A 25687-nucleotide genomic window follows, 5' to 3' on the forward strand; every position below is an offset into this window, starting at 1 on the left:
TTGATCTTGAACAGCCACAGTACAACTGTAAAAGTGTCCTCTTTCTACTTTCTTTTAACCTCTGCTTTATTTAACCAACAGCCATCTTTCCCTTTTGAGTCCTTAGCATGGGTGACAATATCAGACCGGACTTCAAACATGACGCTAACACAATCTGGCTTATTATGATAAAATCTGAAAGTGAAACGAAAATACTCGGTTAACCTGAAAATTAACCTAGTCTTAATTTTTGAATATGCTGTTGCACAACATTTTCATTTAAATATCTTGTTTATCAGTTGTGTAGAGTCCAAGTAGGAATTCCATTTTGGCATCACAATTCAATACTACTTATGAAGTCTTGTAGGAAGGAGTGGAGTTATATCATAAATGATGTAAAGCCCCATAATATTTATACATTTATGTCATAGTTACAAATCTTTATTTGAATCTTTTATTTGTAAATTCTTTTTGTAAATAACATATATTACTATATTGAAAATTGAAATAGTAAGCAACAAGAAAGGAAAGTGAGAGAAGAACTGAAGTAGGTGCTACTTTTCTTTGAGTAAATGCAATAAAGTATAAGTGTAGAACAACTAAGTGGTCTATCCTATGATTCATAAACAGCAGCAATTTCACATCACAGAACATATGCAGATAATGCAGAATCTTAAGCTCTTTTTGATTTAGTGCTCAATTTTCAAACAAGTAAACATTAAAAACAAAAAACAGACTTTTGAAAAACATATGATATTGGGGGTGTGCGGCTGGGCTTATAAGTAAGAAGCACATCTTATTCGTACCATTTGGATAAAAAGTTTATAAGTCGGTTTTCAACTTATAAACTAGAATATAAGAAGTTGAAAATCCTAAACTATTTTAGTGACTTATTTTTATTTTTGAAATTTCATTTTACGAAAATGTTGTTGCCAATGCGAGAGGGGTATCGGCGCCAATCTTAAACATCAATGCTCTGGTTACTTCTGATATGTAGTTAATGTATACATATAGCTGTATGATTCATGCATGACAGATGGGAGATGGCTGTGGTACTTCTGATCATCATGCAGTTGAAACTAAAAAAAAGGAACCAATTCATTTTCTTCTTTTGATCATAAGAAGAATCTGCCCCTTTAGTGTTGGAAGAAAATTTTGCTTTCTATTCAAGCTATCTCTATCTAATATATTCTTCTTGTTTCTCCTATATAGATAAAAATGTGACTTTTCTTCAAAGTAAAGAATCAAATTCCCCTCATCTTTCAAGATTCCTCATTGTTTTTTCTTTCTTCATGAGATAAAAGATCTTTATATTAACTGCATAATAGATTTGTTTTAAAGATATAAAGAAAAGAGAAAGCACTTTACAAACACAAAAATAGTTAAGAAAGAAACATAGCTGCAACTTCAAGATGTCTGAAACTACATCATATCTATTGATGTCTTGCTCATTTTTTTTTTTTTTTGCACCTACCTAATGGCTGCACATCACTAGTTCAATTTTTGTCAATTTTTCTACCTATGACTGCACATATCCAGAAGCTTTTTCCTCCCTTCAACTATTTCATCAAAGAAGTCATCAATTTGCACAACAATGTTCTCAGCTCCACATTGCAGAACCTCAAAGCAACTCTTCATGTTCTTGACTTTGTCACTGATATCTTCAAACATAACTGTTTGATTGAACTCCATGCTTGTCCCCATCTCAACTTTCAGCTCTTCCATGGCGTTTTTCGCCATCAAGAACTCGTAAAGAAGCACCCCGGGCCGCTGTCCTTGGAGTTCATCCATAGTGGATTTCAGGCTTTGGTGCAATCTTGATGCAGAGACCATGAAGTCTGAACCATACACCATGTGCCCATTGTATTCTCCTTCACTTGAAAAACTAGTTTCAGGGCAAAAATACACCAGCCCACCAAGTAAAATCATTAAAAGTAATGAGTTGATATTTCTCAGCAGAAACAACACTCCCCTAAAACCATTATAACCATTGAACTTGGATTCAATCAATAAATTTTCATCGAATTTCAATGATAGTGGTTGGATTCTTGTTTCAATTAGGCTCCTATTGTCCTCTTCCAGCCCCACAATCTCCCTTTGACAGCCCGAAATTGCTCGAAAAAGCTGTAAATATCACAAAACAAGAACTTTAGTAAAAAAACAAATTTTTGTATGGTATAAGTTATAATATTGAATTCTTGATGGGTATTAAGTAAAAATACTAATCGACAAACCTGGCGGGAAAGCTGAGCATTCAAATTGTGCTGATCATGAAGAGTGGCAGCAATGTTTGAACCAGTTGCATAGTAGTTTTCCATGCCAGAGACAGCTGATTTGAGTACATGGCAAACTTCCCAGAGCCTAGAAGTTTCATCCATGTACTCATCAAGCCACTTCTCCCCTAGTGGCAGATGCAGTTTCTGCACCAAAATGCAGAGCTGGGAATGAAAAGATTGAAGAGAAGAAAGCACATGCTGAAGGAACTGAATAGACATGAAGTTGTTGGAGTGAAAAGAGTGATCAAGATTGTTAAGGCCTTGAGTGATGAAGTTGTAGAAGCCACTCACAGAGGAATTAGGATGATTCATCATGTGGGGAGAGAAGAAAAGAAAAGCAAAGAAAAGAGAAGAGAAGAAACTAATGGGGAGGAAGAAAAGGTGATGGAGATTGATGGATATATAAAATGAAAGGATTTTAAGCTCAAGGATGAAGAGAGAGTTGAGGGCTAAGGTTTGTGTATGGTGAAAAGAAATAGTGGTTGGATGTAATTATGGATGTTTCTAATAGAGTGGAGGAGATGATTGGGAATCTTCCATTATCATTGTTTATTGGGCAGAATTGTACAGAAAGGCAACAAATAAAGGTTATGGGTTGTGTTATACTGTATATGTTACTTGTGTGCATTTTCTATGTGTGTGTTTTGTATGGGTTTGAGAGATTTCAATTGAATTCCTAGAAACAAACTTGGGAGTTACAATGGTTGGCAAATGGCAGGGAGCTGCCATATCTCATAAAAATTAGAGTAGCCATCATTCTTCATAGATATGGAGTATGATAGTTGAACTAAAACAAATCAAACAGAACTTGTTCTTGCTTATCCAAGCATTGGATTCTAGTACATAGTCTGTGTTCTTTCGATAACAAGAAGTTGATGGTCCGAGACTCGGTAAAAAACCTGAGTATCCGCAAATTTATTAATTAAGATTTATAGGTATAATAAAGCCTAAAATGAAAGTACTGAGTAGAGGGTGAGGGAGATTAGAGTCCCCATTGGGCACTTACTGAGTCCCCAACAAATAATTTATGATGATTAAAGAGAAAAATTACAATCTTTTGCATCCCTTTTTTTGTCTGCTACTAGATTGCATTTCTTGGGTTCTAAAGGCTTGACCACTTGACTGAGATTCTTGGTCCCATTCTTCCATTTTGATTTGGTTTGGTTTGGATTAGAGTGCTGTTTGTGTTTGGCTTCTTCAACTTTACTCTCTCTCAATGTAATTGTTGTGTTGGAAACTTCATGGTACACCATTACTCTAACTTATATTATTGTTTTTAATCTCTTTTGTCTAGTCACCTAAAGCAGTTTAATGATGAACCCTCCTTGTGTCAAAATTATTATGAGATTCTCTCCTCCTTTTTAAGGCCCCCTCCTTCTGTTTTTGGTCAATATATTATTATATTATCACTTTCATCTTGTTTACTTAAAACCTGTATAATGTGTGTAAAGAGAGTGCATGATATTTAATTATTATCAGGGATTATTCTCCATAAATAATATCAAATACTTATTAGGGATAAAAAAACAGTAAAGAAAGATTTAGCACAGAAATAAATTAATCAGCTCTGAACCAAAAAAAAATTAGATATGATACAGATTTTTGCTTTACAGGGTAGTGTTTATGAGTTTTTGAAACTATAGGAGATTAGGAAAATGAAGACACTATAGGAGATTAGGAATGATGATCATATAGTAGATGGGATTGATTGGTCCCATCGAAAGATGGCCAAAATCTTAATTTGAAAACTCCAACTTAGAGCTGTTTGTGATGATTGTTCTTCTTTGTTTACTTAGATATATAGTTTGGTCACTGTTCCATAAAACTTGAAACCTGCACAGCTCTCATTAACCATAACATTCTTTTTGAAAACTGAACATAGTGCTTGACTCAATATTAAGGGCCGTTTGGGTGAGTTTAAAATAAGTGTTTTTTGTTTAAAGTAAAAAAAGTAAAGCAGAACTTAGAAACTAAGTTAAGACTTATAAGTGATTAAAATGTTTGAGAAATAAGTAGAAGTCATGAAACAAAAGCTAGCATTCTCAGTTTTTATAAGTCTTATAAGTACTTCTTGATTTTTTACACAAACGGTACGAATAAGTGCTTCTGCCTTGTTAATCCAGAAGCCGGGCTTAAAATCCCGGCCAAACACCCTCTAAGTGTCTGCTTGCAATCAGTTTGGTCCTCAAGTGTCTGCTTGCAATCAGTTTGGTCCTCAGTTTATAGTTTAAACGACGGAAAATAATCACTGAATTAAAAATTAAGTATAAGATAGTGTGCCGTAAAATCATCCTGATAAACAAAGAAATTAGTCTTGCCCTGCTCATCCAATCTGTGTAGAAATTTGGCAACTGGTCACCCTGTAACTAGAAGTTGTAGCTACAAATACAAGAAGTGTAATAAACAAAAATGTCTGTGCTTGAGGCTGCTGATTGAGAAAATTTAGATTGTAATCTGGTTTGAAACCCAACAATTAAAACTCATGAATTGCATGGACTACAAAGTGCATCTAGTACCTGCTGTAACCTAAAAAAATTGAGGAGGTCAGGTCACATTTGCAGAAAGAATGTCTCCAGCTAAGTGCTTTAAAAAGACATGCATGGCACTACTATTATTATATTCTTTCAGAAGAAATATAATTTGCTGTAGAGGAAATCATGAAAGGAGATGAGATACAATGATCACCTCTCCCTGTTTCTTGTGTTATGTCATATGTGAATGTAATAAATTAAACCATCAATCAAATCCAACTTAAGGGAGAAAGTATCCCTAACAAAACTGGATTTTGAGAAAGGTGATTACATATTCAACATTTACCCATCAGAGTAACTATATTGTGGACAGATCACAGAACAATAGTAAATTATACTCCCTCCGTCCCAATCAATTCTATACAGTTTCCTTTTTGGGATGTCCCATCATTTCTATACATTCCCAAAATAGCAACTTTTTATAATATAAAACACTACTCCACCCACTACATTCTCCAACTATCTCCATTCTATAATAATAAAAACACTATTACACCCGCTACTTTCCTCCACTACCTCAAATCTATTATTAAAAAATATGTGGGTCCCACCACTTTATCAACTTTCCATCTAACTTTACTCATTTCTTACACTTTTTCTTCGTCTCCGTGTCCAATCCCAATGTATATAATTCATTGGGACGGAGGGAGTACTCATTTTTTCTAGTAGCCGACCCGGCAAGACCAACTATTTTTATTTTCGGGATAAAATGACTATTTGGTTAAATTATGGCCCAACTTGAAAATAAATCATCAATTAAAAAAATCACATTTAAGTAATTGAACTATAAATAATTCACAGTTTAATCACCAAAAAATTTTAATATTTTGGACTTGTTTAAATTTTGAATGAAATTTGTTAAACTATTGTAGAGCCGAGCTCACAATTCATGTTATGGGGCTGTTTGTCTAAAATTAAAAGAGGTGATTTCTTACTTGAAATAAAGAAATGTGATAGAAGTGAGAATCAGAAATAAAACGTAAGTGTTTGGATAAGGTGAGAAGCAGAAGGAAAAAATTTGGGCTTCTAACTTCTCAATTGGTGCTTCTAAAGATCGAAAAGGCGGTTGATTTTTTTTCCCAAACAGCCGTCTAACTTATCAATTGGGCTTCTACTTAAAACAAGCCACTGCTTCTTCAATCCAAACAGACACTATATATATATTAGCTTATAATCCGTGTACACACATAGATGTGCATAACTTATTGTATAGTACGGAGTGAGATACATAAAATACAAAATCATAACTGATGCCTTTGATTATAGCTAGTGGTTGTAATTGTTAAAAAAAATTGTAACAATCGTAATTTATATAGCATATTTAACATTCTCCCATTAAATATAATTTAGAAAGTAATAAAATAAGAATAATAAGGACCTTTAGATTAAAAACAATAAATGATTAAGATGGTTTAGAAGACTACAATGAGGGACGGAGGTAGAATTTGGAATTAAAAGACCACAATGAACGACGGAGGTAGAATTTGGAATTGGTGGGTGAAAAATATAGAAGAGCTATGTCTTCGGGTATCGAACTTGCTCCTACAGTGAGAACAAAAACACCTTAAACCCCATTCCCCCACCCTCCGTCCGTCCATGCATGACTACAATACTATGGTGAAAATGTGGTATACAAAAAATTATATTCTTATTGAGTTATTTACAAAGGTATTATATAATACTGTGATGACAGAAGGATATAAGAGCAAATTCAACGATGTCCTAAGTTAATATCTTAAATCAAAATTTGAGGTATTCGAATCAAAATAAGATACATTAATGAGTCTTAAGGTTGATGTATTAAAATGTTATCCTAAATCATCACTCATTAGGACACCTATTTTACAATATTTACAAGACATCTGTTAGGATGTTGTTGTAATTTCTCTGGATTTACCGGTTTTTAGTCTGAGTCTAGTAATTTCGCAAACGTGATTGCTGATTGCTAATAGTTTATTTTTTACTTTTGACTTTCAAATGCAAATTATTGATATATATATATATATATATATTTATGTATAGTAATGTTTTTTATGATTACATAATATTTTGTATGTGAAAGTCATTTTTACAAAATAAATACAAACATTCCACCTATGATAATTATTTTTATTATATTTTTCAATATTCATTAATATATTTAGACCAAAAAATATTTATGTAATTTAGTCTTATAAATTTCATATAATTTTTGACGAACATCGTACTTTTTCTGTTTAAAAGCACAAATGATTTTTTTTATATGAATTTACAAATTTTTTGATCAGTTAAAATTATTATTTTAAAAATTTCCTTTTATTAAATTATACTAAAACTCTAATAATTCATCCATTCGGACAATTCCGCGTTGAGTTCTCTTTGCTCTCAGTCCCAGTCAACAAGAAGAAGGTACCGCAATTCAGTAGAAATCATATACTTCCATTTCTATTACTGCTGTGATTCTTGTGTATATATATACTGATGGAGAACCAACTGTTCTGCTAATGCCTCTCAATATTTCGAAAAATTTACATATGTAACAGCATCTGTAAAGTTCACAAATTTGATGTAAAAAAGATCCAATTCAGTACTTTTGATGGCAGGGCTAGTTTATAGCGGTATGTTATGTACTGGGGTTTAATTCTTTTGCTAAATTATGTAGTGGATAAGAGATTTCAGAGTTATGAGCTGAAAGGGGAAATAATTAGGTTTGAGGGAAGAAAGGTGATGGTTTTATTTGGTTTTAGAATCGGTTTTCAGTCAGGTTTTTTTGCGTTTTTGTTTATGACTTTATGTAATGCAGCTAATTTCTCCGTAGCGTTTGTAGTATTGGTGATTTCCGGGATTTGGACCATGTACCTAAACAATTTTATTACTAGTATATGGTAAGTACGTATAGAAAAGCTTAAGGAATAAAAATTTATTAAAATGAGTTATTTTGGGGTCATGTACGGCTGTTCGGGTTAATCGTGTCATATCATTTTCGAGTTTTCTCTCTAATTTTTGAGTTTGGTCTTTGTAAGGATTTTGATAATTGACTTGGGTTCTTGTTTGTGTCATACATTGTCACCCCTATTCTAGTTACATGTTCTAAATTGGATGAGAGTTCTGAATAAAATGCAAAAAGGAATAGTGATTCGAATCTTAGGTTGTCACGGTATTTTTAGTTATCTTATTATGACGATATCTACTATACGAGTAGTATATATTTTTAGTAATCACCAAGTAGGGCCATAATCAATACACAATGATTGGCTACAAATGATAACTCGACACGAACATGAAACTGCAACTTAGTGTTGGGGTCTCAATCTTTGGTACATGAAACACAAAAGTACACAAAATAAATATATCTATAAATAAAGAGGTATATTTTTATTTAAAAAAATATGTGTGTGTGTAAATTATATATACATTCACAAATTTTTATAGAATTTTATGTATATATAAATATTAAAAATATATTTCATAAAATTATAAATATAACATATTTTTAATATGTTTTTTGTTATATATATATATATATATATATATATATATATTGTACATGGACGCGACACTAAATCGACACGTTTCGGATCGGCTATGTGTCTCAAATTAAGTACACAATTTTTTTAATAGATCGGATATGGGTTTTACATTCAAGTACAAGAAAGACTAAGGTGCACAACACGACACGGTTGCAAGGTCTAATTAATCAGCCAAAAATGGAATTTTTTAATTTGTCTCATAAATTGGTGTTTGGTAGGGCCTAATATGTATAACTAAGATATGTTTCCTTCAAAGTTCAACCCTTAATAGTTGATCAAACCGGTTAATATGTGATGTTGAATCAGTTTGTTTCATTTCCAGAACCAGGCCAGATGCAAGCTTTAGTACTAGGATTTCAGCCAACTAGGGTCTTGAATCTCAAGGCAATGTACGATACTAATGTTTCTGCTGCAACAAGTGAATCCATTAAGGAAAGGATGCCTCATGTTTTGAGTGTTGCAGGCTCCGATTCAGGAGCTGGTGCAGGAATCCAAGCTGACCTTAAAACTTGTGCTGCTCGCGGAGTGTATTGTTCTACTGTTATTACTGCCGTTACTGCACAGAACACTGTTGGGGTTCAGGTCAGATTGCATAATTGATAATTTTAGTTTTATTATACTATCTTGGAGTTAACATATTGGCATTAATCTCATTTCTGAAAACTCTTATTCTATGATTAGGGTGTGAACATTGTGCCCGAGAAATTTGTTTCAGAGCAATTGAAATCTGTTCTGTCAGACATGAATGTCACTGTTGTAAGTCCATACTATTTGCTTTTAGTTAAATGTCATCATGTATGGAATATGCATACATTTGTTTTCGGTGTTTACTGGTTATGAATATATATTTGAATTATAGTAAACCGATCACTTCAGCAAAAGGATATCAGCTGCTAAACCTATCCCCTGATATAATCCAAAAACTTCCCCATCTTTAACATATTAATTTGGAATTTTTCTTGTTTTGAGTTTCCTTTTTTCCCCGTTGGAATGCACTTTATGGAATCTGTCAGACTTTGCATCATATGTATATTGTATATGATATTCATTATAGGTAAAAACAGGCATGCTTCCCACAGTAGGGATAGTGAAAGTGCTTAATGACAGCTTGAAGCAATTTCCAGTTCAAGGTATGTAGAGAACTAGAGATTTGTTTTTCTTGTTGCAGTGTTGTGGATTCAGAGCTAATTTTTAGATGGATATATGAAGGCAGCTTTGGTGGTTGACCCGGTCATGGTATCAACTAGTGGTGATGTGCTGGCTGGTCCTTCTATTCTTGATATACTTCGGTAAGAGAGCTCCCACTAAATGATAGTTATATGTGGACACAAAGAGCATCAGTTATCTTACATAAAAAGCTAAATATGTGGTTCCATCGGTTATACAATGTCATATTGCTAGTATATGCCTTCTCACATGACATGTCTATACTCCCTGTTTATTACTTGTTCCATTATTTTTTTTGTCTACATTTTGTGCGTTTTGAGATGTGCTCGATGAAAATATGTCATGTTTGAAGATTGTTGCCTGTATGAAATCTAATCTGATGGTTGAAACTTAGACTGTTTTTATAAGAAGCGAACAAATTTGTGTAGGGCTTCATAGTTGCTTAACTTTTCTTTCCCAAATCATTCCTCCAAATAAGTAGCACTATGATAAATGGCAACAAACTCGGGCATTCTTATATGGGTCCGGGTCCCTGGCATATAATTGCCAGGGACTGTTTATTCAGCCCACACTTTCTGGGCCGTTGGATGCATATCCAGCGGCCAGGATTATTTTAAAATTTTAACATGTCCAGCGCTTTTTTATCGCTAGACGGGGGTATTTCCATACAGCGCTAAAAAAGCGCTGTACGGGAATATCCCTGTCCAGCGGTAAAAAAGCGCTGGACATGTAAAACTTTTAATATAATCCTGGCCGCTGGATATGCATCCAACGGCCAGAAACTGTGGGTCACTTAACTCCTCCACAGCCATTAATGGCTGTGGACCGCTGCCCTTCTTATATTCAAGCCTTCAATATATGACTTGTTTGGAATACAGTTTTCTGCATCCGCCACTGGCTGCAATGAGGTTGAATCTGTTCCTTACAATATATAGATTTAGCAATGTGGAATGGAATCTGAACAATTTTTTTGCTATGTGAGTTGTGGTGAATTATTCAGCCTGCTGTGAACTATTTAGGCGCCTTTTTGTCCCCAAGTATTTATTTTTATTATTTGCTACCTACACAAGATATGCTTATATATTTTTTACATTTCGTGGGGCACTTGTGTTTGTGTTTATCGATTGGTATTAGTTAGAATTGGCTGGTGCTGCATTGAATTAATGACGGGCATACAGATTATGTCTTGTTAGCAAGTGTAGGTATTCAAGGTTTGTGGTATGTAATTACAGTGAACAGCTTCTTCCCATGGCGGACATAGTAACCCCTAATCTTAAAGAGGCTTCTGCTTTACTTGGTGGCATAAAATTGCAAACAATTTCTGACATGCGTTCTGCTGCAAAGTCCATACATGACATGGGTCCAAGGTTAGCTTTTGCTAATGGACTTCTTTTTGAATCTCAGATACTTAAAGCATTGCAAAAGTTTAGATATAGTATTCGAATTAGATGGAAGACACTATGCAATTATCTGGAAAGTGGAAATAGTGTCGAACATATTGTCCATTTAAGATCTTTGCTAATTAACCAGAAACATATCCAATTTTTTTATATACATATAAAAAATTCTTATCATTTAAATATTCTTTACATGTTATGTTCCTTAATATTTCATGTAAATGAAACAACTTCGGTAAAATTTGAAAGGCTATAATTTGCAGTAGATGCTTGGGAGTACTATTGAGTATTGTAAAATTTTGAAACAGGAAATTGGAACTCAGTTGCATATAAATATTAATAGGGATTGTGTTGTCACTATTGGTGTTTCTTTTCATATTTATATAGTTTAGGATGTTAAGATGTCATGTAAATTAGAATTTAGAGCAGCCTGTAAAAACTACAAGGCTACGCACAGCAGTATTGTCAAAGAAAACGTTTGCTGCAATGTAACTCTTTCACAGCAATATTATATGTGCATCCTTGAATATATTCCTTCCGTTCTGTCTCGTTCTCAAGAACATATGTGCTTCTCATGCATATCATTACTGTGGTGGTGTTACTAACAATTTGTTAACTTTCCCCTAGAAATGTTCTTGTTAAAGGTGGTGATCTTCCGGCATCATCAGATGCTGTTGATATTTTCTTTGATGGTGTGTTATATACTCTTCCCTACTTTGAGAGTAACAGTGATCATGTATGGTGCTTCTACACAATTTCCTTTCTTGCTCACATACACGTCTGATTGGCTTATCTAGGTGTGGAGTTCTGTGAGCTGCGGTCCTTACGGATACAAACTCAAAATAGTCACGGTACCGGTTGCAGTCTAGCTTCATGTATAGCAGCTGAACTAGCAAAAGGTTCCCAGATGTTGCAAGCTGTTAGGGTAGTTACTTTTCTACATTTTAATCAAGGGCTAGAATATAGTTTAGTGGTGTATTGATGTCTGGTTCAGTTAGATATAACCGAACATTGGTCAAATGCAATCTAGCTATATATACACATTACTTAATTAGCGAGAAGAAACACATACACAATCACATAGATCAGTGCACTCTTTCTGTGTCACCCCTTTTCTTATTATAATAAAAGAAAAGGAGCTCCCATCATATCTGAACTTGCATACTCGGAGAGCAGCTATAAAGTGGCAGTTTAGTATGGTTGGAAATATAGGTAGATATGCATGTATGTGTAGCTTGTCTTACTGGAGATAAAGCTGGTTACTGATTTGGCTATTATCAGGAAAGACTTGGATTGGATAACTTTGTATGAGTTATAATGGAGACAATTGTATATAAATAAAACATATAGGTGGATTGTAAGATTAAGAATAGCACATAACCTCAAGATACTAATAACACTTTACCTTGAGTTGTACATGTAAGGCTGTACCAGGGTTCAAGATATTTAGTAGATATTTAAGAGGTTAGATGCATCTTTTTTTTTTCCCTTTCTATTGCGATGATTAAGCAAGTCAATGTTAGAACATATAATATAAGATATTGATTTGCAGTTTCTTTGCTGTTGTTTTAGTTTTTTGCGCTACATATGTGTCCTGTCATTTTGTTTACTGATGTACAAAAATTAATTTGTAATTGTTGGTAGGTTGCAAAACACTATGTTGAAACTGCATTGGATTATAGCAAAGATATCCATATTGGAAATGGGCTTCAAGGTCCTCTTGACCACCTGTGTAAGCTTAAAAGAAATGTTCACAGTTCAAGTAGACTACAGAGATTCAATCCAGATGATCTCCTATTGTATGCTGTGACGGACTCAAAAATGAATAATAAATGGGGCCGCTCGATAGCAGCTGCTGTTAAAGCTGCCATAGAGGGTGGTGCGACCATAATACAGCTGAGGTTTGTAGCCTGTTTTGTTACTTTTGTCCTTTATTATTTGATTAGTAATATTCCATCCCCTTTCTAACAGTCCGTACTAACGTGAGGGAACAGAAAATGAAATGTGTGCTTTTCTTGACTGATATCAAATAGTCATCCTTGGAACCGCAGTTGCCTCATTTTTGAGATTGCTTGCTACTGTACTATCATCTGGGCTTATTTAATGCTTTATTTGATATCTGCAGGGAAAAGGATACTGAGACGAACAATTTTCTGGAAGCAGCTAAAAATTGTCTGGAAGTTTGCCGTTTACACGGTGTACCTATGTTGATAAATGATCGAATTGATATTGCTCTTGCTTGCGATGCAGATGGAGTGCATGTAGGCCAGTCTGATATGCCTGCACATGTGGCTCGATCTCTTCTTGGGCCCCAAAAGATCATCGGCGTGTCCTGCAAAACACCAGAACAAGCTCATCAGGCCTGGGTTGATGGTGCTGATTACATAGGTAGTGGCGGTGTGTACTCCACCAATACAAAAGCAAATAATTCAACTATCGGTTTAGATGGCCTTAAAACTGTATGTTTGGCATCCAAGTTACCAGTTGTTGCCATCGGAGGCATCGGTCTTTCAAATGTTCGTTCAGTGGTAGAATTAGGTCCAGAAAATTTAAAAGGAGTTGCAGTTGTATCAGCACTGTTTGACAGGGAATGCATCGCCACCGAGGCACGGAAGTTACATACGTTGGTGTCAGAGACCCTGAAGACGACCTCTGCAGCTTCATGATAAGAAATCCCACAACAAATTTTTCACGGCAGATTCAGCATTCTGATCTGAATGTTGCATCATTTGGAGAACTTCTGTTACTCAGTTTCAGAAATGCCCTATTAACTTCTTGATGATCATCTTGATCTTTCTTATTGGTAGTTTAAGGATCTGTTTGCCTAATATTTACAAGTCATAATAAATTGCCACAGAGTATTTCACTTATTTTGTTTTCTTTAAATTTCACTTATTATATTTCCGAAACTTTCTTGAACGAGACAAACTCCAATCTGATTATATCAGATCTGATTATATTCCGATGCAATGTATCTACGGAAATTATTTTCCTCAATTTTTTTTTATTGCCTGCATGGGTACTACTAATCTGAGATTTTGTTGAACATTACTGTATTTTTAATCTTAGATTTTGATTAAGACCTGCAATAATCACCATCGCAATCATCTCAACAATACATGTGATCTCATTAATGTCCGCAACCCATTTTGTTTTAGATCTGAATATACCTCAAAACCCTATTATCTTTATCAAATAAATCTCCAAAATTAAATAATACAATATACCAAATAAAACTGCTTTATTTTCCTAAATACTCAACATTATTGAACTGTTTTTAGGGCAATATACTTACAAAATAACAGACACGCGTATAAAAATGAAAAATTGTCGGAACAAACAAATCGTAGATACATACACTATAGACACACTCTTTCTCTCTCTAAGATGTTTACTCTATTGCTCTCTCTCTGTGACTGCTTCTCACTCTTCAAATCTACCTTCTAGTCTCTCCCACCGACATACACATAATTAATATATACTTACACGCAGCTCCGTTACTTGTAATTACTCTCCCACGATCCCCCATTTTCTTGTTTTTTCATCCCCAAATCTCTCCTAAATCTCTCTGAATCTCTCCAGTTTCGCTTGTTTCAGCTCAATATCACTTCTTTTTGCAAAACCCATCTGTAAAGTTTCGATCTTTGGGTGTAATAATCATAAAGTTTTGATCTTTATGTGTAATTTGATATAAAGATTTGATCTTGACTGTGTTTTTCAAGATGGTGTTGGAGAGGTGTTTCGGACAGCGGCGGAGCCGACAGCTTCATCGGATCCTGCGAAATGGGAAGCTGACGTTGTTGTGTCTGGTCTTGACTGTGGTTGTGCTACGTGGCAATCTGGGCGCCGGCAAGTTCGGGACGCCGGAGCAGGACTTGATGGAGATAAGGGAGACTTTTTCGCATTATCGGAAACGCGCGGAGCCGAGGCGCGTGCTGGAAGAAGTGGCATCAGGTGAAGAAGAGAAGGTGAGTAATAATTATGCTGAGTTTGATATAAATAAATTGTTTGTTGATGAAGAAAGTGAAGAAAAAAAAGATCCAAACTTGGAATATAGTCTTGGGCCTAAGATCTCTGATTGGGATGAGCAGAGAGGGGAGTGGTTGAAGAGAAATCCTAACTTTCCTAATTTTGTGCAACCCAATAAGCCTAGGGTGTTGTTGGTAACTGGGTCAGCTCCGAAACCTTGCGAAAACCCGGTTGGGGATCATTATCTGTTGAAAGCTATAAAGAATAAGATTGATTATTGTAGGTTACATGGGATTGAGGTTTTTTATAATATGGCTTTGTTGGATGCTGAAATGGCTGGGTTTTGGGCTAAGTTACCGTTGATTCGGAAGCTGTTGTTGTCACATCCTGAGGTTGAGTTCTTGTGGTGGATGGATAGTGATGCTATGTTTACGGATATGGCTTTCGAGATACCTTGGAAGAGGTATGAGGATAGGAATTTGGTGATGCATGGGTGGAATGAGATGGTGTACGATGAGAAGAATTGGATTGGGTTGAACACGGGGAGTTTTTTGTTGAGGAATTGTCAGTGGTCTTTGGATATGTTGGATGCTTGGGCTCCGATGGGGCCGAAAGGGAAAATAAGGGATGAGGCTGGGAAGATTTTGACTAGGGAACTTAAGGGCAGGCCGGTTTTCGAAGCTGATGATCAGTCTGCAATGGTGTATTTGTTAGTGTCGCAGAGGGACAAGTGGGCCGAGAAGGTGTATCTTGAGAATCATTACTATTTGCACGGGTATTGGGGGATTTTGGTGGATCATTATGAGGAGTATATGAAAGATTACCATCCTGGTTTTGGTGATCATAGGTGGCCGTTAGTGACTCATTTTGTGGGTTGCAAACCTTGTGGGAAGTTTGGGGATTATCCGGTTGAGAGGTGCTTGAAGCAGATGGATCGGGCATTTAACTTCGGGGATAATCAGATTCTGCAGATGTACGGGTTTACACATAAATCACTTGCTAGTCGTAGAGTTAAGAGAACACGAAATGAAACTAGCACTCCTCTTGAAGACAAGGATGAGCTTGGGTTACTTCACCCTGCATTTAAAGCTGTGAAGGTATCATCAGCTTGAAGTCACAAATCCACGGAACCAGCTAAGATTAAATTAATGTCCTTTTACAATTTATTTGTGTACCTTCGACTTGTGGTACTTTTTACTTGTCTTCCTATTACACGTCACTTTTCATAGCTTCAGCTTACTGTATCCTTAGTTTATTTCAATCTTTACCTTATTGGCCTTCGAAGTTATATTTTTAATTATGAATGTGAAAAGTACAGTTGATATTCTCTTTTTATGTTCGAAATCCGCTGGTTGGATGCAAGCCACCAATTTTTCAAGTTTACTGTATTTTTTAAAAGATTACAGTTTCTAATATTGATATCTTACAGGATATAGCTTATCGGTTATGTTGGATCTTTTGAGACTTGTTATCATGGATATTTCTCTTGCTGTTGTAAGTCTGTATGATTTGATGTTAGTTTATTTATTACAGTAGTATTAAAAAAACAAATTCACTCTGGTTTATGTAATATTTTATATATGTGATGCACCTTTCATTCAGCATTTCTCATGATATTGGAGTATCTGGCTGATTCTTTAGATGAGCCATTAGAACTATAAGGTTAACGATATAGGACAAGCAGCACCAAATTGGTAACTAAGGATACGTGCAAATGTTAAAGATTAAAATTGGTAGATAGCAACATGCACAATGTTCACACAAAAAAAAAGGTGGAAATAAGAAGTCTGCATACAATTCGTGTGATGGCCAAAAGGTGAGGATGTAAGTTGTTCTTTTTGGTGCAGAACAGACTAGGTTTCACTATATGCTCTGCTCTTACTGCCCTAAATGTTTCGCCCAATCCTCTCTTTAGAAAATTTCACTGTCATGGTAGTAGTTTATCAGTTGTGACCGGGGGGGTATATAATAACCATGTTTGTATCACCATTAAGTGTTCAGAACCTGATTCCTGTTTAAGTTTCAGTCAGGGGACCAACTGCCTGTTTTTCTCTCTTCTTTCAGGCAATAGAAGGAAGTTGCTAGCCGAAGTGCTTAACAAACCAGGCAGTTATTATTTTCAAACTAGTAATCTCGGAGTTAAGTTTAGCACGAGAACAGATTGGGTTGCTTTTGCAAAACTAGCTTATGCCTTCTATTTTGCAATTAAGCATACTATATCTGCCGCTAGTTCAGCCTATAAAGATTTCAACTAGGTACTCGAGATTACTCTCCAAATGATAGAATGAAATCGTTAGGGAGATTTGCATACCTGTATCTGTGTTCACTAACAAAGTATGATAGTGCAAAGTCTAAACAAAATATGTAGATTGAGGGTAATATTTTTTGATGAAATGGACTTCAGGCAGACAGCAGAATATTTAACATAATTTCTTGGAGTAAAATTAGATGAACATGTTTCGAAATTATCTTTGAAGAATAAAGCAATTGTGGAATATAAATACCAAAACACTAATGCCAAATACTTTCAACTTAATTTGAATTGTTATTGCATGGTAGAAATTAATTAATTGAGTTCCTCACGAATTTATACAAACCTATAATTTTCCAGAATACAAGCAATAATCAATCTTATATATTACCACTAATTCGTCTTTAAAGGATGCTTTATTGATGTTGTCTCTTGAGCAGGAGACTTTTCAGCTTCTGTGATCTTCCTTTATAACCAATCTGGGGTTGGCTACTTCTCAGACGCAACTTATGAGACACTCATAACAGAATAGCTCATTTGATCGTGGGAAATTTCAATAGAAAAGAAGGAATAATGTGTCTTTTTTGTCGGGATTTCCCGGAAAAAATCGTCTCATTGAACATGATAATTCTGGGTTGTTTTCTCTCATATATATTATAAATATTTTATTATTATTTTATTAGAATAATTAGTTGATAACCACACAACACCAAATTTTTCAACACATTTCTCAATTACAACATGTTTGGCACCCTTACTCTTCTTTTTATTATTGGCTTATGTTTTTTATCGGTTTCAGAAATACTTATAAAAAATTAAGTTGATGGGTTTTTGATTTTCTTTTTCCATACACCCATTAAATTTTTTAGCAGAATCTTAATACATTTAATAAATAAACTTGATGATTAAAGATATTATATTATATTATATTATATTATATTATATTATATAGGGAGTTTTCTCGTAAATATCTAAATCCAAAATATTTTTTGCAAAAATAATACATCATTTTTTAATATTTTTCAAAAATACTAAAATTTTGAAAATATTTGTAAAATTACTGTAGGCAACACGTTGCAACTACATCAACTATACTTGCAACTAAATGCAATCATACTTGCAAACCCTGCAGGGCCAATTAATTGAAGTTGCATCTAGTTGTTGCACATCGTATTTTTCGCAAATATTTTGTAAAAAGTTAGTATTTTTGCAAATATTTTTAAAAATAGTAAATTCGTAAAAAAAACTTGGGAAAATGGTAGTTTTGATAAATTCCCTATTATATATTATTAGCAAAATCCATATTATAATTTTATTAAAATTTTTAAAAAACTTTTATACACAGTAAAAATATATTAAATCTTGAATGTCATTGTATAGAAAGTTTAATGCATCAATTAGTAAAATATGCACTATTATTCACAAAATAATTTTAAATCAAATTCTAATTTGTTTTGAGAAAAACACATAACAAAAACATATATCATATATGACATACTAATGAATCACCTAATACAATTTTTTAGTAAAATTGTAATATGCTCATTACATACATTTAATTATGATAAATTTTATATTGTTAATAGAATCTTTATTATAATTTTAATAATATTATTAAATGTATTTATACAATTATAATATATAAAAAATCTCTTACTAGTTGTTCTAATATGTTAAATTAATTGAGTAACGAAACATTTGATAATATTTTTAAAAGGATATCTTCGATATATAATTATTTATATATTTGTTTCGGTATTTGTGACAAACATTAAAATTAAATTCACCTAGTAATCCTCCCAAATAGGTCATTAATTTATTTGATTAATTAAAAGTGGAAAGTTATTTTTGGCAAGTAATTTTTAATCTCTAAATCTTCCTTTGTATCAAAATACATTCATTTTAAAGGAAATTTTTCTGATTACGCAATAGTGGCGCAGAGGCGTTTCTTGAGATTACGATTACCTCTTTCTTGCTACTGCAACATTAAATTACATGAAGCTCGAAAAAGGACTATCAAGATTTGATATTCTTTAGAGTACTCATGTTACATTATTTACAAAATTTATATTTAAAGTAATTTATTCCATATTTAAACATTTATTATCTCTCGGAATAAATTAGTTTAAATCTTTCAAAAAATTATTAAATCCTTCATTCCTCAAGATTTATTTTATTCAAGGAAGGATTCATTTTCTCCATATTAATATTTGTCTCTAAAATATTTATATCATGTTTATACCTCTTCTGGAATATTTTCTCCCGGTCTCTCAAATTCAGTATTTTTCGGAGAAAAATATTCGCAATACTTAGAAAGCTCTTTCAACGTATCAAATTCATGATTCATCATGAACAATATTTTTCTAAGTATTTTGGTATCAAAACCTTCGTCAAGTATCCTTCTCTGTTTTCCAAAAGACGAAGTGTTTCGGTTTTTCATAAAACGGTTTTTATCTTAGAAAATTGGTTTAAATACCTTAAGATTATTCCCGTCCCTCAAAAGTATTTTATCTTTATGGGAATATATTTTAAGTATTTATTCAAGTTTTAAGTTTGGCCATAATCCGTCTCTGATAATTTCAAAAGAATTATCGTATTTTATTTGAAACCCGAAAACCTGATTTATCGTTTTAAATTCAAATAAAATACTTCCACTTGCTAAAATGACTTGAAACTTGAGATTAGCCAATTAAATATTATTCTTAGTGCATGGTTAAATTTTCGTAATTTTCCGAGAATCTTCGTTTCGGAGCGTTTTCTGTCTGCCGACCCGATCACTGGCTGAACGTTTGACCAAGCTAGAGTTGACCAAAAATTACCAAAATTTTCAGAATGTCATTTTCTAATATTCTAAGATTTATCATATTTTTTACGGAATTTATTTCGCACGTTCGAAATATCGCGTTTTTAATGTAACGGTTTTTATCGGTATCTCGTAAAGCGTGTCTGTCTTCTAGTGCATTAAATGCCCTGAATTTTTAGTCCAAGATGCTGGTCAAGAACACCTTTTTAGGTGTGGGGGACAAGGGGACAAAGTTGAGTAGTGGCCAAGGTATGGTTAATTACCATTTGCATTTTTACTTCTACTTTTCTTACATTTACCCCACCCAATCTTGCCTATAAATACACCCCTCCACCCATTCATTTTTCCTAAGCTAATAGCCAAGTATATGCTGAGATTTTAGAGAAGAAACACTCTCCCAAAGTTTATTCAAGTGCCCACTTCTTCTACTTCATCTTTAAAACCTTCGATTCTTCATATATTCCGATATATACAAGGTTTTAAACCCCGAAGCTTCGTTCCACCTAACCAAGCCTCGCTCATCTTAGCATTTTCATAAACCACTCTTTTCAACCTCCCGAAGGGCTGCCCAAATTCGTTCGTGTGCTTAAAGTCGTATCGAACCTCCGACGAATTTCTCCGGCGAACTTTCGTGCATTAATCGTGTAAGTGGTTTCTTTTAGCTTCAATTATCCGAGTCTTAATCGACCATTTTCAAAGGGCTTTTCAAACAAATTTCTCTTCATCTTAAGCTCTCTTGATTTCAAAATACTCGAGTTGGCCACTCGTTATTATCGGGAATATTGTGCACTAACCTTACTTGCTCACTAACTCATAATTTGTGCTCCCATTCCCATCACTCCCATACCCTTCTTGTTTTAGTGAGAAACCCATTTTTCAGCCCTGTGCTCGGTGGAGATATCATTAAGATTAGATACGTGGTATTACGTGTTTATTTTCCAAACGTGTGTGTCGGGTGTGATTTTACTTGTTTCGGTGGTAAACCCCGTTTGGGCCTTTTCGCTATCGCGGGGTGTTATCCGAACAAGCTACTTGGTTCAAAATCCGTTAGTGTGAGTGTGCGTGATATATCTTGCTCGACTTCGACTCCGTCTTTTCAAAACTCACTCATCACTCGATCTTATTAAAATCAACAACTTATATTTCTCCGCGCGATATAATTTGTTAAAATCGAACCAACGACTTAACCACCATACTTAAACATTATAATCGACTAATTTCAACGTGGTTAAAATTGAACTAAAACTTGCGGAACCAAAACTTTTATAAAACAAGGATATATTTGTTTGTGGATATTGTGTTCTAACTTTTGCAGTGAGGTGATCTTCGTTCTAAGACCCAAGTCTTTGACATATTGACGGGGAGTTGATAGTCATCGCACCGTGAAGAAGAGGAAAGACCCAAGACCTAATACCTAAGATCCAAGACCGGCGAAAGGTTTAGAAGTACAAAGACCACTGGAGGTGCAACAACTTTGAGGAAGTAACAAGGATAGTTACGTTCCGAGACAAGTCTTGTTATTTACATTTATAGTGAGGAGGTAACGAAGAGTTACGCTCCAAGATATATATTTGTAAAGGCTTCTCCGCCTACTGTAAAGGAGTTCTTTATAGTAGAGAAAATCTCGAGTCCGGGGAGGAGCTCGGGGACTGGACTAGGGGTGTGTGGACTCCAAGGGTTGAGTTAGCCACCGCGAACCAGGATAAAATCGCTCGTGTGATACTTTCCTTTTCTTTTCTTACACTTCCGCACGTAACTGCCAATACTCTCGATACAAGTTCTAAAGAAGGGGTGAAAACTTTTTAAAACGACATAAATATTTTTAATTGGTGATTAAGCTATTCAACCCCCCCTTCTAGCTTAATTAAACCATCTATCGGGACCTAACAATTTTAATATATACGAGGGAATCATATAAAGAATTATAGAATAAATATATTTAATATTAAAATGGTAAAAACCTGATATTTTTAGTGAAAGATTTAATATAATCTTAACATTATTAATGCGACATTTACGGGAGTGTATTCAATTGGGATTTTAATGGATTGTTTTTAGTCTATGGATTTTAATGGACTGTATGGGATTTTGATTTTGTGTGGATTTTTGATAAAATGTCGCAGAGTTGATAAGATTTAAGTACAATGCCTCAAAATCCCATTGATTTTGGTGGGATTTCAAAAAACTTAAAATACACTGAAGAATGCCACAAAATCCATCATTTTATGAAATGAAAAAAAATCCATCAGCATTTGAATACCATAGATTTTAATGGATTTTAAACAATCCCAATTGAATACCATCGGATTTTAAAGCATAATTTAAAATCCCAATTGAATACCTCCAGATTTTGTAGCATAATTTAAAATCCCAATTGAATATCTCAAGATTTTAATGGATTTCAAACAATCCCAATCGAATCCCCTCGAATTTCATGAATGCAAAAAAATCTTTAAAATCCCAATCCAATACACCCCTCTTAGTAGAATATCAATAAATTTTTTAATAGAATATAAATGTATTTATTAACTAAACTTAAACACATTAAAAAGATTATATTAAATTTTACATTATTAGTACAACTCTTATAACAATATTAATTAAATTTATTAAAAATCTATAATACAAAATAAAATATATCAAACAAAAGATATAGAGGATATGGAAGCATTAAATAGAAGATAGGGAAGATATGAGAGCATTAATAGTATTGAGGATAAGAAATCTTAATAAATATGATAATAAGTTCTCATTGATTTTTTTATTTTGTTAGTACAAAATACCCCAAATAATGGATATGATTGATTTTATAAAAGATAAGATTCTACGATATCATTGAATTGTAGAGTGGTTCTTTGATTCTCTGGATTATTTGGATTATTTTTAGAATCTTCCCCTCCCTCTCTCAAACACATTCAATTTTATATATTTTAAAAGTTGGAGTATTCATTTCAATTGAAGATCCAAAATTTGATATAAAATGTTGTATTTTTATTATGCATATTGTTTACACACGTGTTAAAATTAGTACTTAATGAAAATTATATTTGACAAGAATTAATGAATGCAAATAGTTTCTTGATAATTTTCGAATTTTCATTTTATCTCTATTTAAATTAAAAAATTAATAACTAAGTACTAAATAACAAAAGTATATAATACAATTGATCTTTCTTTCTTTCTTTTTTTTTGAATAACAATTGATCTTAGTTCTTAAAATTATCTACACACCAAATATATTAATGGTAGTTAAGATGAACATATAAGAGAGAAATCTGGGAGATTTTCAAGTTAATTATTGATAACCATACTTAATCAGTTTTATTTATATTGTCATAAAAAATATGTGATCTTATGGATATATTATAATCTTGACTTTAAAGTGCCTAAACTAGAAGTGACAATCCTATTAATTATCAATACACCATTTTTCAGCTATAAAAAGACTCGATGTGAAAATAAAATCATAACATAAAGTAACCAACATCATTCTATAATACTAAATATGGCTATTTCTTCATCTTTGAGACCTCTCTTTCTTATTTTTCTCATTGCCTCCATTATTCAAGTTTCAATGGTTTGTATGCCTTCTTCAACTTCCTTTGTTATCATAATATATTTTTAGTGTTGTGGTCTAATCATGATTTTATTAATGATATGTATTTTATATATAACAGGCTGGACCATATTCATGTACTCCAGAAGGTATACATTAAACTTTTAAATTACTATTAGTATTACAAATATAATATGTGTGTGTGTGAATTGTAGGCATACTAATTATGAGATTATTGTTTAAGTGTAAATTCTTTTCTTTTCGTATGTAGAATGTCCAAGTAAATGTTCTTTTCGATGCTCTGCCACTCATCACCCGGGAAATTGTATTGACACATGTCTTGATTGCTGTTTAAAATGTCTTGAAGTTCCTCCTGGCACTTTTGGGAACAAAGAGTTGACTCCATGTTACAATAGCATCAAAACAAAATATGGGGTACCAAAATGTCCTTAAGAAACTACTAGAATTTTGTTCTCAAACTTTTGAATACGAAATTCATTGTAATTTCTATGTTAAATTATTGAAAATTTAAGATGCTTGGTTCATGTTGATATCCTTGTGTTGGTATATGTTTCATATATTTTCACTTTACAATTATTTAAATTAAAATGTTGATGCATGTATTTCAGTGTGTGTATATTACATTTTAAAGTTTTATAAGATATATTAAAATTTATGTATATTAACACTTTCATATCAAAACTATCCAAATAATTTGATATCGTCATTTTAAGGATGAGTACTTTTGTATTAATAAGCACATATGTATGACAATTAACAATCGGGGACAACTTGATAATGGACGGTTTAGAACATATTTCAAAATAATACTCGCCACGGATTAATAAGGCCAAACTTAGAACAAAGTATATTTCATAAATACAAAAAAAATCGAACAAAGTAAAGTCGAATTTATTTTTATCGAATTTAGAGTTCGAATTTCTTTTACAAAGTTAAACCCAAACTTTATTAGTTTAGTGATTAATTTCTTCTTTTCAAGCTTGAACTTGTTAATAATAATATCAATTTCGAGTTATTAAAGAACTTTTGAGTCGATGTCGAGTCAAATTGAGTCTGAGCTAGCTTTATTTTTAATTGATGTACTATCCACATAGAAATATATTTCAATAACAAACATGCATAGGAATATGTGTATGTATGTATGTACATTAATATCTTCTATGTGTTAATATAAGCAGCACACAATTGTCACGCGCACCCATATAATATTGAGGATTTATTAGTGATCAACTTATTAAGAGTGACATACAAAATATAATGTAAAAATCATATAAGATAAAACCGTCATAAACTCATAAATTTGTAAAATAAATTATATGCCTACAATGTCACTCGGAGAATAAACTATTATACTAAGCTAATCACACTTATAATATGAGAATTTTCACACTGGACGTGTTATTTTATGTACTTGAATATACTGAAAAAGCACACACACCACACACTATATATTTAGTTCGATCTTACACAAAAGTGAAAGAAAACATTCATATCACCTAACACAAATAAAAAATATCTCGTCAATAACTATAATAAATTAAAATTATTATATAGGGAAAATGAATTTTTCTGTCACTAACCTATTTACTTTTTAGAAATTTGCCATTGAGTAAAATATATTTTTTCATTATAGACACTGACGTTATATCTTCATTCCCTTATATCCATTCCGTTAAAAAACTTAACGAAAAATTCAAATCTTTTTTTAAAAAAATTCAAATTTTTTTTTGACAAAAATCAAGAAAATCTTAAAAAATCACTTTTTTAAAAACAATACCAAAAAAAATCTCATTTTTAGTTTACAATAATAATTTTTTTTTTTGAATTTCCCCAATTTTCTTTCAAAATTTTCAAATTTTTTTCGAATTTTTAAATTTTCTTTCGAACTTTTTTTAATTTTTTGGGCTAAATTTTAAAATCACAGCTCAGATTAAAATCTGAATATTTTGATTGGATTTACAATCCATATTTTTCAATCTCGTCAATAATAAAATTCTAAAATTTATCTAAGAACTTTTATTTTCAATCATTTATGTCATTTTCTTATTTATAGTTCAAAAATCTATTCAAAATTTGAAGTATTGATTTTACATTATAAATGAGATCATCTCTGTCATATTTTTTTAGATTTTTTGAATTTTCAGATATTTTTTATAAATGAGATTTTTTTTAAAACTAACTTTCTAAAGATATTTCCTGATTTTTGTCAATTTTTGTTTTGTTTATGT

At 32.9% G+C, this 25687-nt stretch overlaps 3 protein-coding genes across 5 annotated transcripts; 2 read left to right on the forward strand and 1 right to left on the reverse strand.

Moving 5' to 3' along the window:
* Positions 1 to 1361: 1361 nt before the first annotated feature.
* LOC108195345 (uncharacterized) lies at positions 1362 to 2982 on the reverse strand. The gene is made up of 2 exons (XM_017362307.2): positions 2214 to 2982; positions 1362 to 2103 (listed from the first exon to the last, which is right to left on the reverse strand). The coding sequence occupies exons 1-2, from the start codon at positions 2568 to 2570 to the stop codon at positions 1495 to 1497; spliced, it is 966 nt and encodes a 321-aa protein (XP_017217796.1). The 5' UTR covers positions 2571 to 2982; the 3' UTR covers positions 1362 to 1494.
* Positions 2983 to 7094: 4112 nt separating this feature from the next.
* Positions 7095 to 13856, forward strand: LOC108193421 (thiamine biosynthetic bifunctional enzyme TH1, chloroplastic). Of its 3 annotated transcripts, none has more exons than XM_017360070.2 (10): positions 7095 to 7174; positions 8618 to 8877; positions 8977 to 9051; positions 9350 to 9425; positions 9509 to 9584; positions 10695 to 10829; positions 11487 to 11551; positions 11657 to 11784; positions 12504 to 12760; positions 12985 to 13856. In XM_017360070.2, exons 2-10 carry the CDS (start codon positions 8629 to 8631, stop codon positions 13523 to 13525), a joined length of 1602 nt encoding a protein of 533 aa, XP_017215559.1. In that variant the 5' UTR covers positions 7095 to 7174; positions 8618 to 8628; the 3' UTR covers positions 13526 to 13856. The 3 variants fall into 3 exon arrangements, with proteins under 3 accessions (XP_017215559.1, XP_063938228.1, XP_017215558.1); XM_064082158.1 differs by having other exon boundaries at positions 7132 to 7169; positions 8616 to 8877; XM_017360069.2 differs by lacking the exon at positions 7095 to 7174 and adding an exon at positions 7210 to 7383.
* A 337-nt stretch (positions 13857 to 14193) lies between these two features.
* On the forward strand, positions 14194 to 16155 carry LOC108195902 (xyloglucan 6-xylosyltransferase 2). The gene has a single exon (XM_017362918.2). The coding sequence runs from the start codon at positions 14582 to 14584 to the stop codon at positions 15938 to 15940; it is 1359 nt and encodes a 452-aa protein (XP_017218407.1). The 5' UTR covers positions 14194 to 14581; the 3' UTR covers positions 15941 to 16155.
* Positions 16156 to 25687: the final 9532 nt, after the last annotated feature.

Source organism: Daucus carota, chromosome 7 (assembly GCF_001625215.2).
Source record: "Daucus carota subsp. sativus chromosome 7, DH1 v3.0, whole genome shotgun sequence".
In the NCBI taxonomy this organism is placed as follows: domain Eukaryota; kingdom Viridiplantae; phylum Streptophyta; class Magnoliopsida; order Apiales; family Apiaceae; genus Daucus; species Daucus carota.

What these genes read in the sequence shown, in the direction of transcription:
- LOC108195345 (XM_017362307.2), bottom strand. Translation starts at nt 2,570, where the DNA reads ATGATGAATCATCCTAATTCCTCTGTGAGTGGCTTCTACAACTTCATC. An exon ending in ATGCTCAGCTTTCCCGCCAG is followed by an intron (nt 2,104 to 2,213) that starts GTTTGTCGATTA and finishes TGATATTTACAG; the next exon opens with CTTTTTCGAGCAATTTCGGG.
- LOC108193421 (XM_017360069.2), top strand. Translation starts at nt 7,362, where the DNA reads ATGGCAGGGCTAGTTTATAGCG. An exon ending in GGCAGGGCTAGTTTATAGCG is followed by an intron (nt 7,384 to 8,617) that starts GTATGTTATGTA and finishes TTTCATTTCCAG; the next exon opens with AACCAGGCCAGATGCAAGCT. An exon ending in GCGACCATAATACAGCTGAG is followed by an intron (nt 12,761 to 12,984) that starts GTTTGTAGCCTG and finishes TGATATCTGCAG; the next exon opens with GGAAAAGGATACTGAGACGA.
- LOC108195902 (XM_017362918.2), top strand. Translation starts at nt 14,582, where the DNA reads ATGGTGTTGGAGAGGTGTTTCGGACAGCGGCGGAGCCGACAGCTTCAT.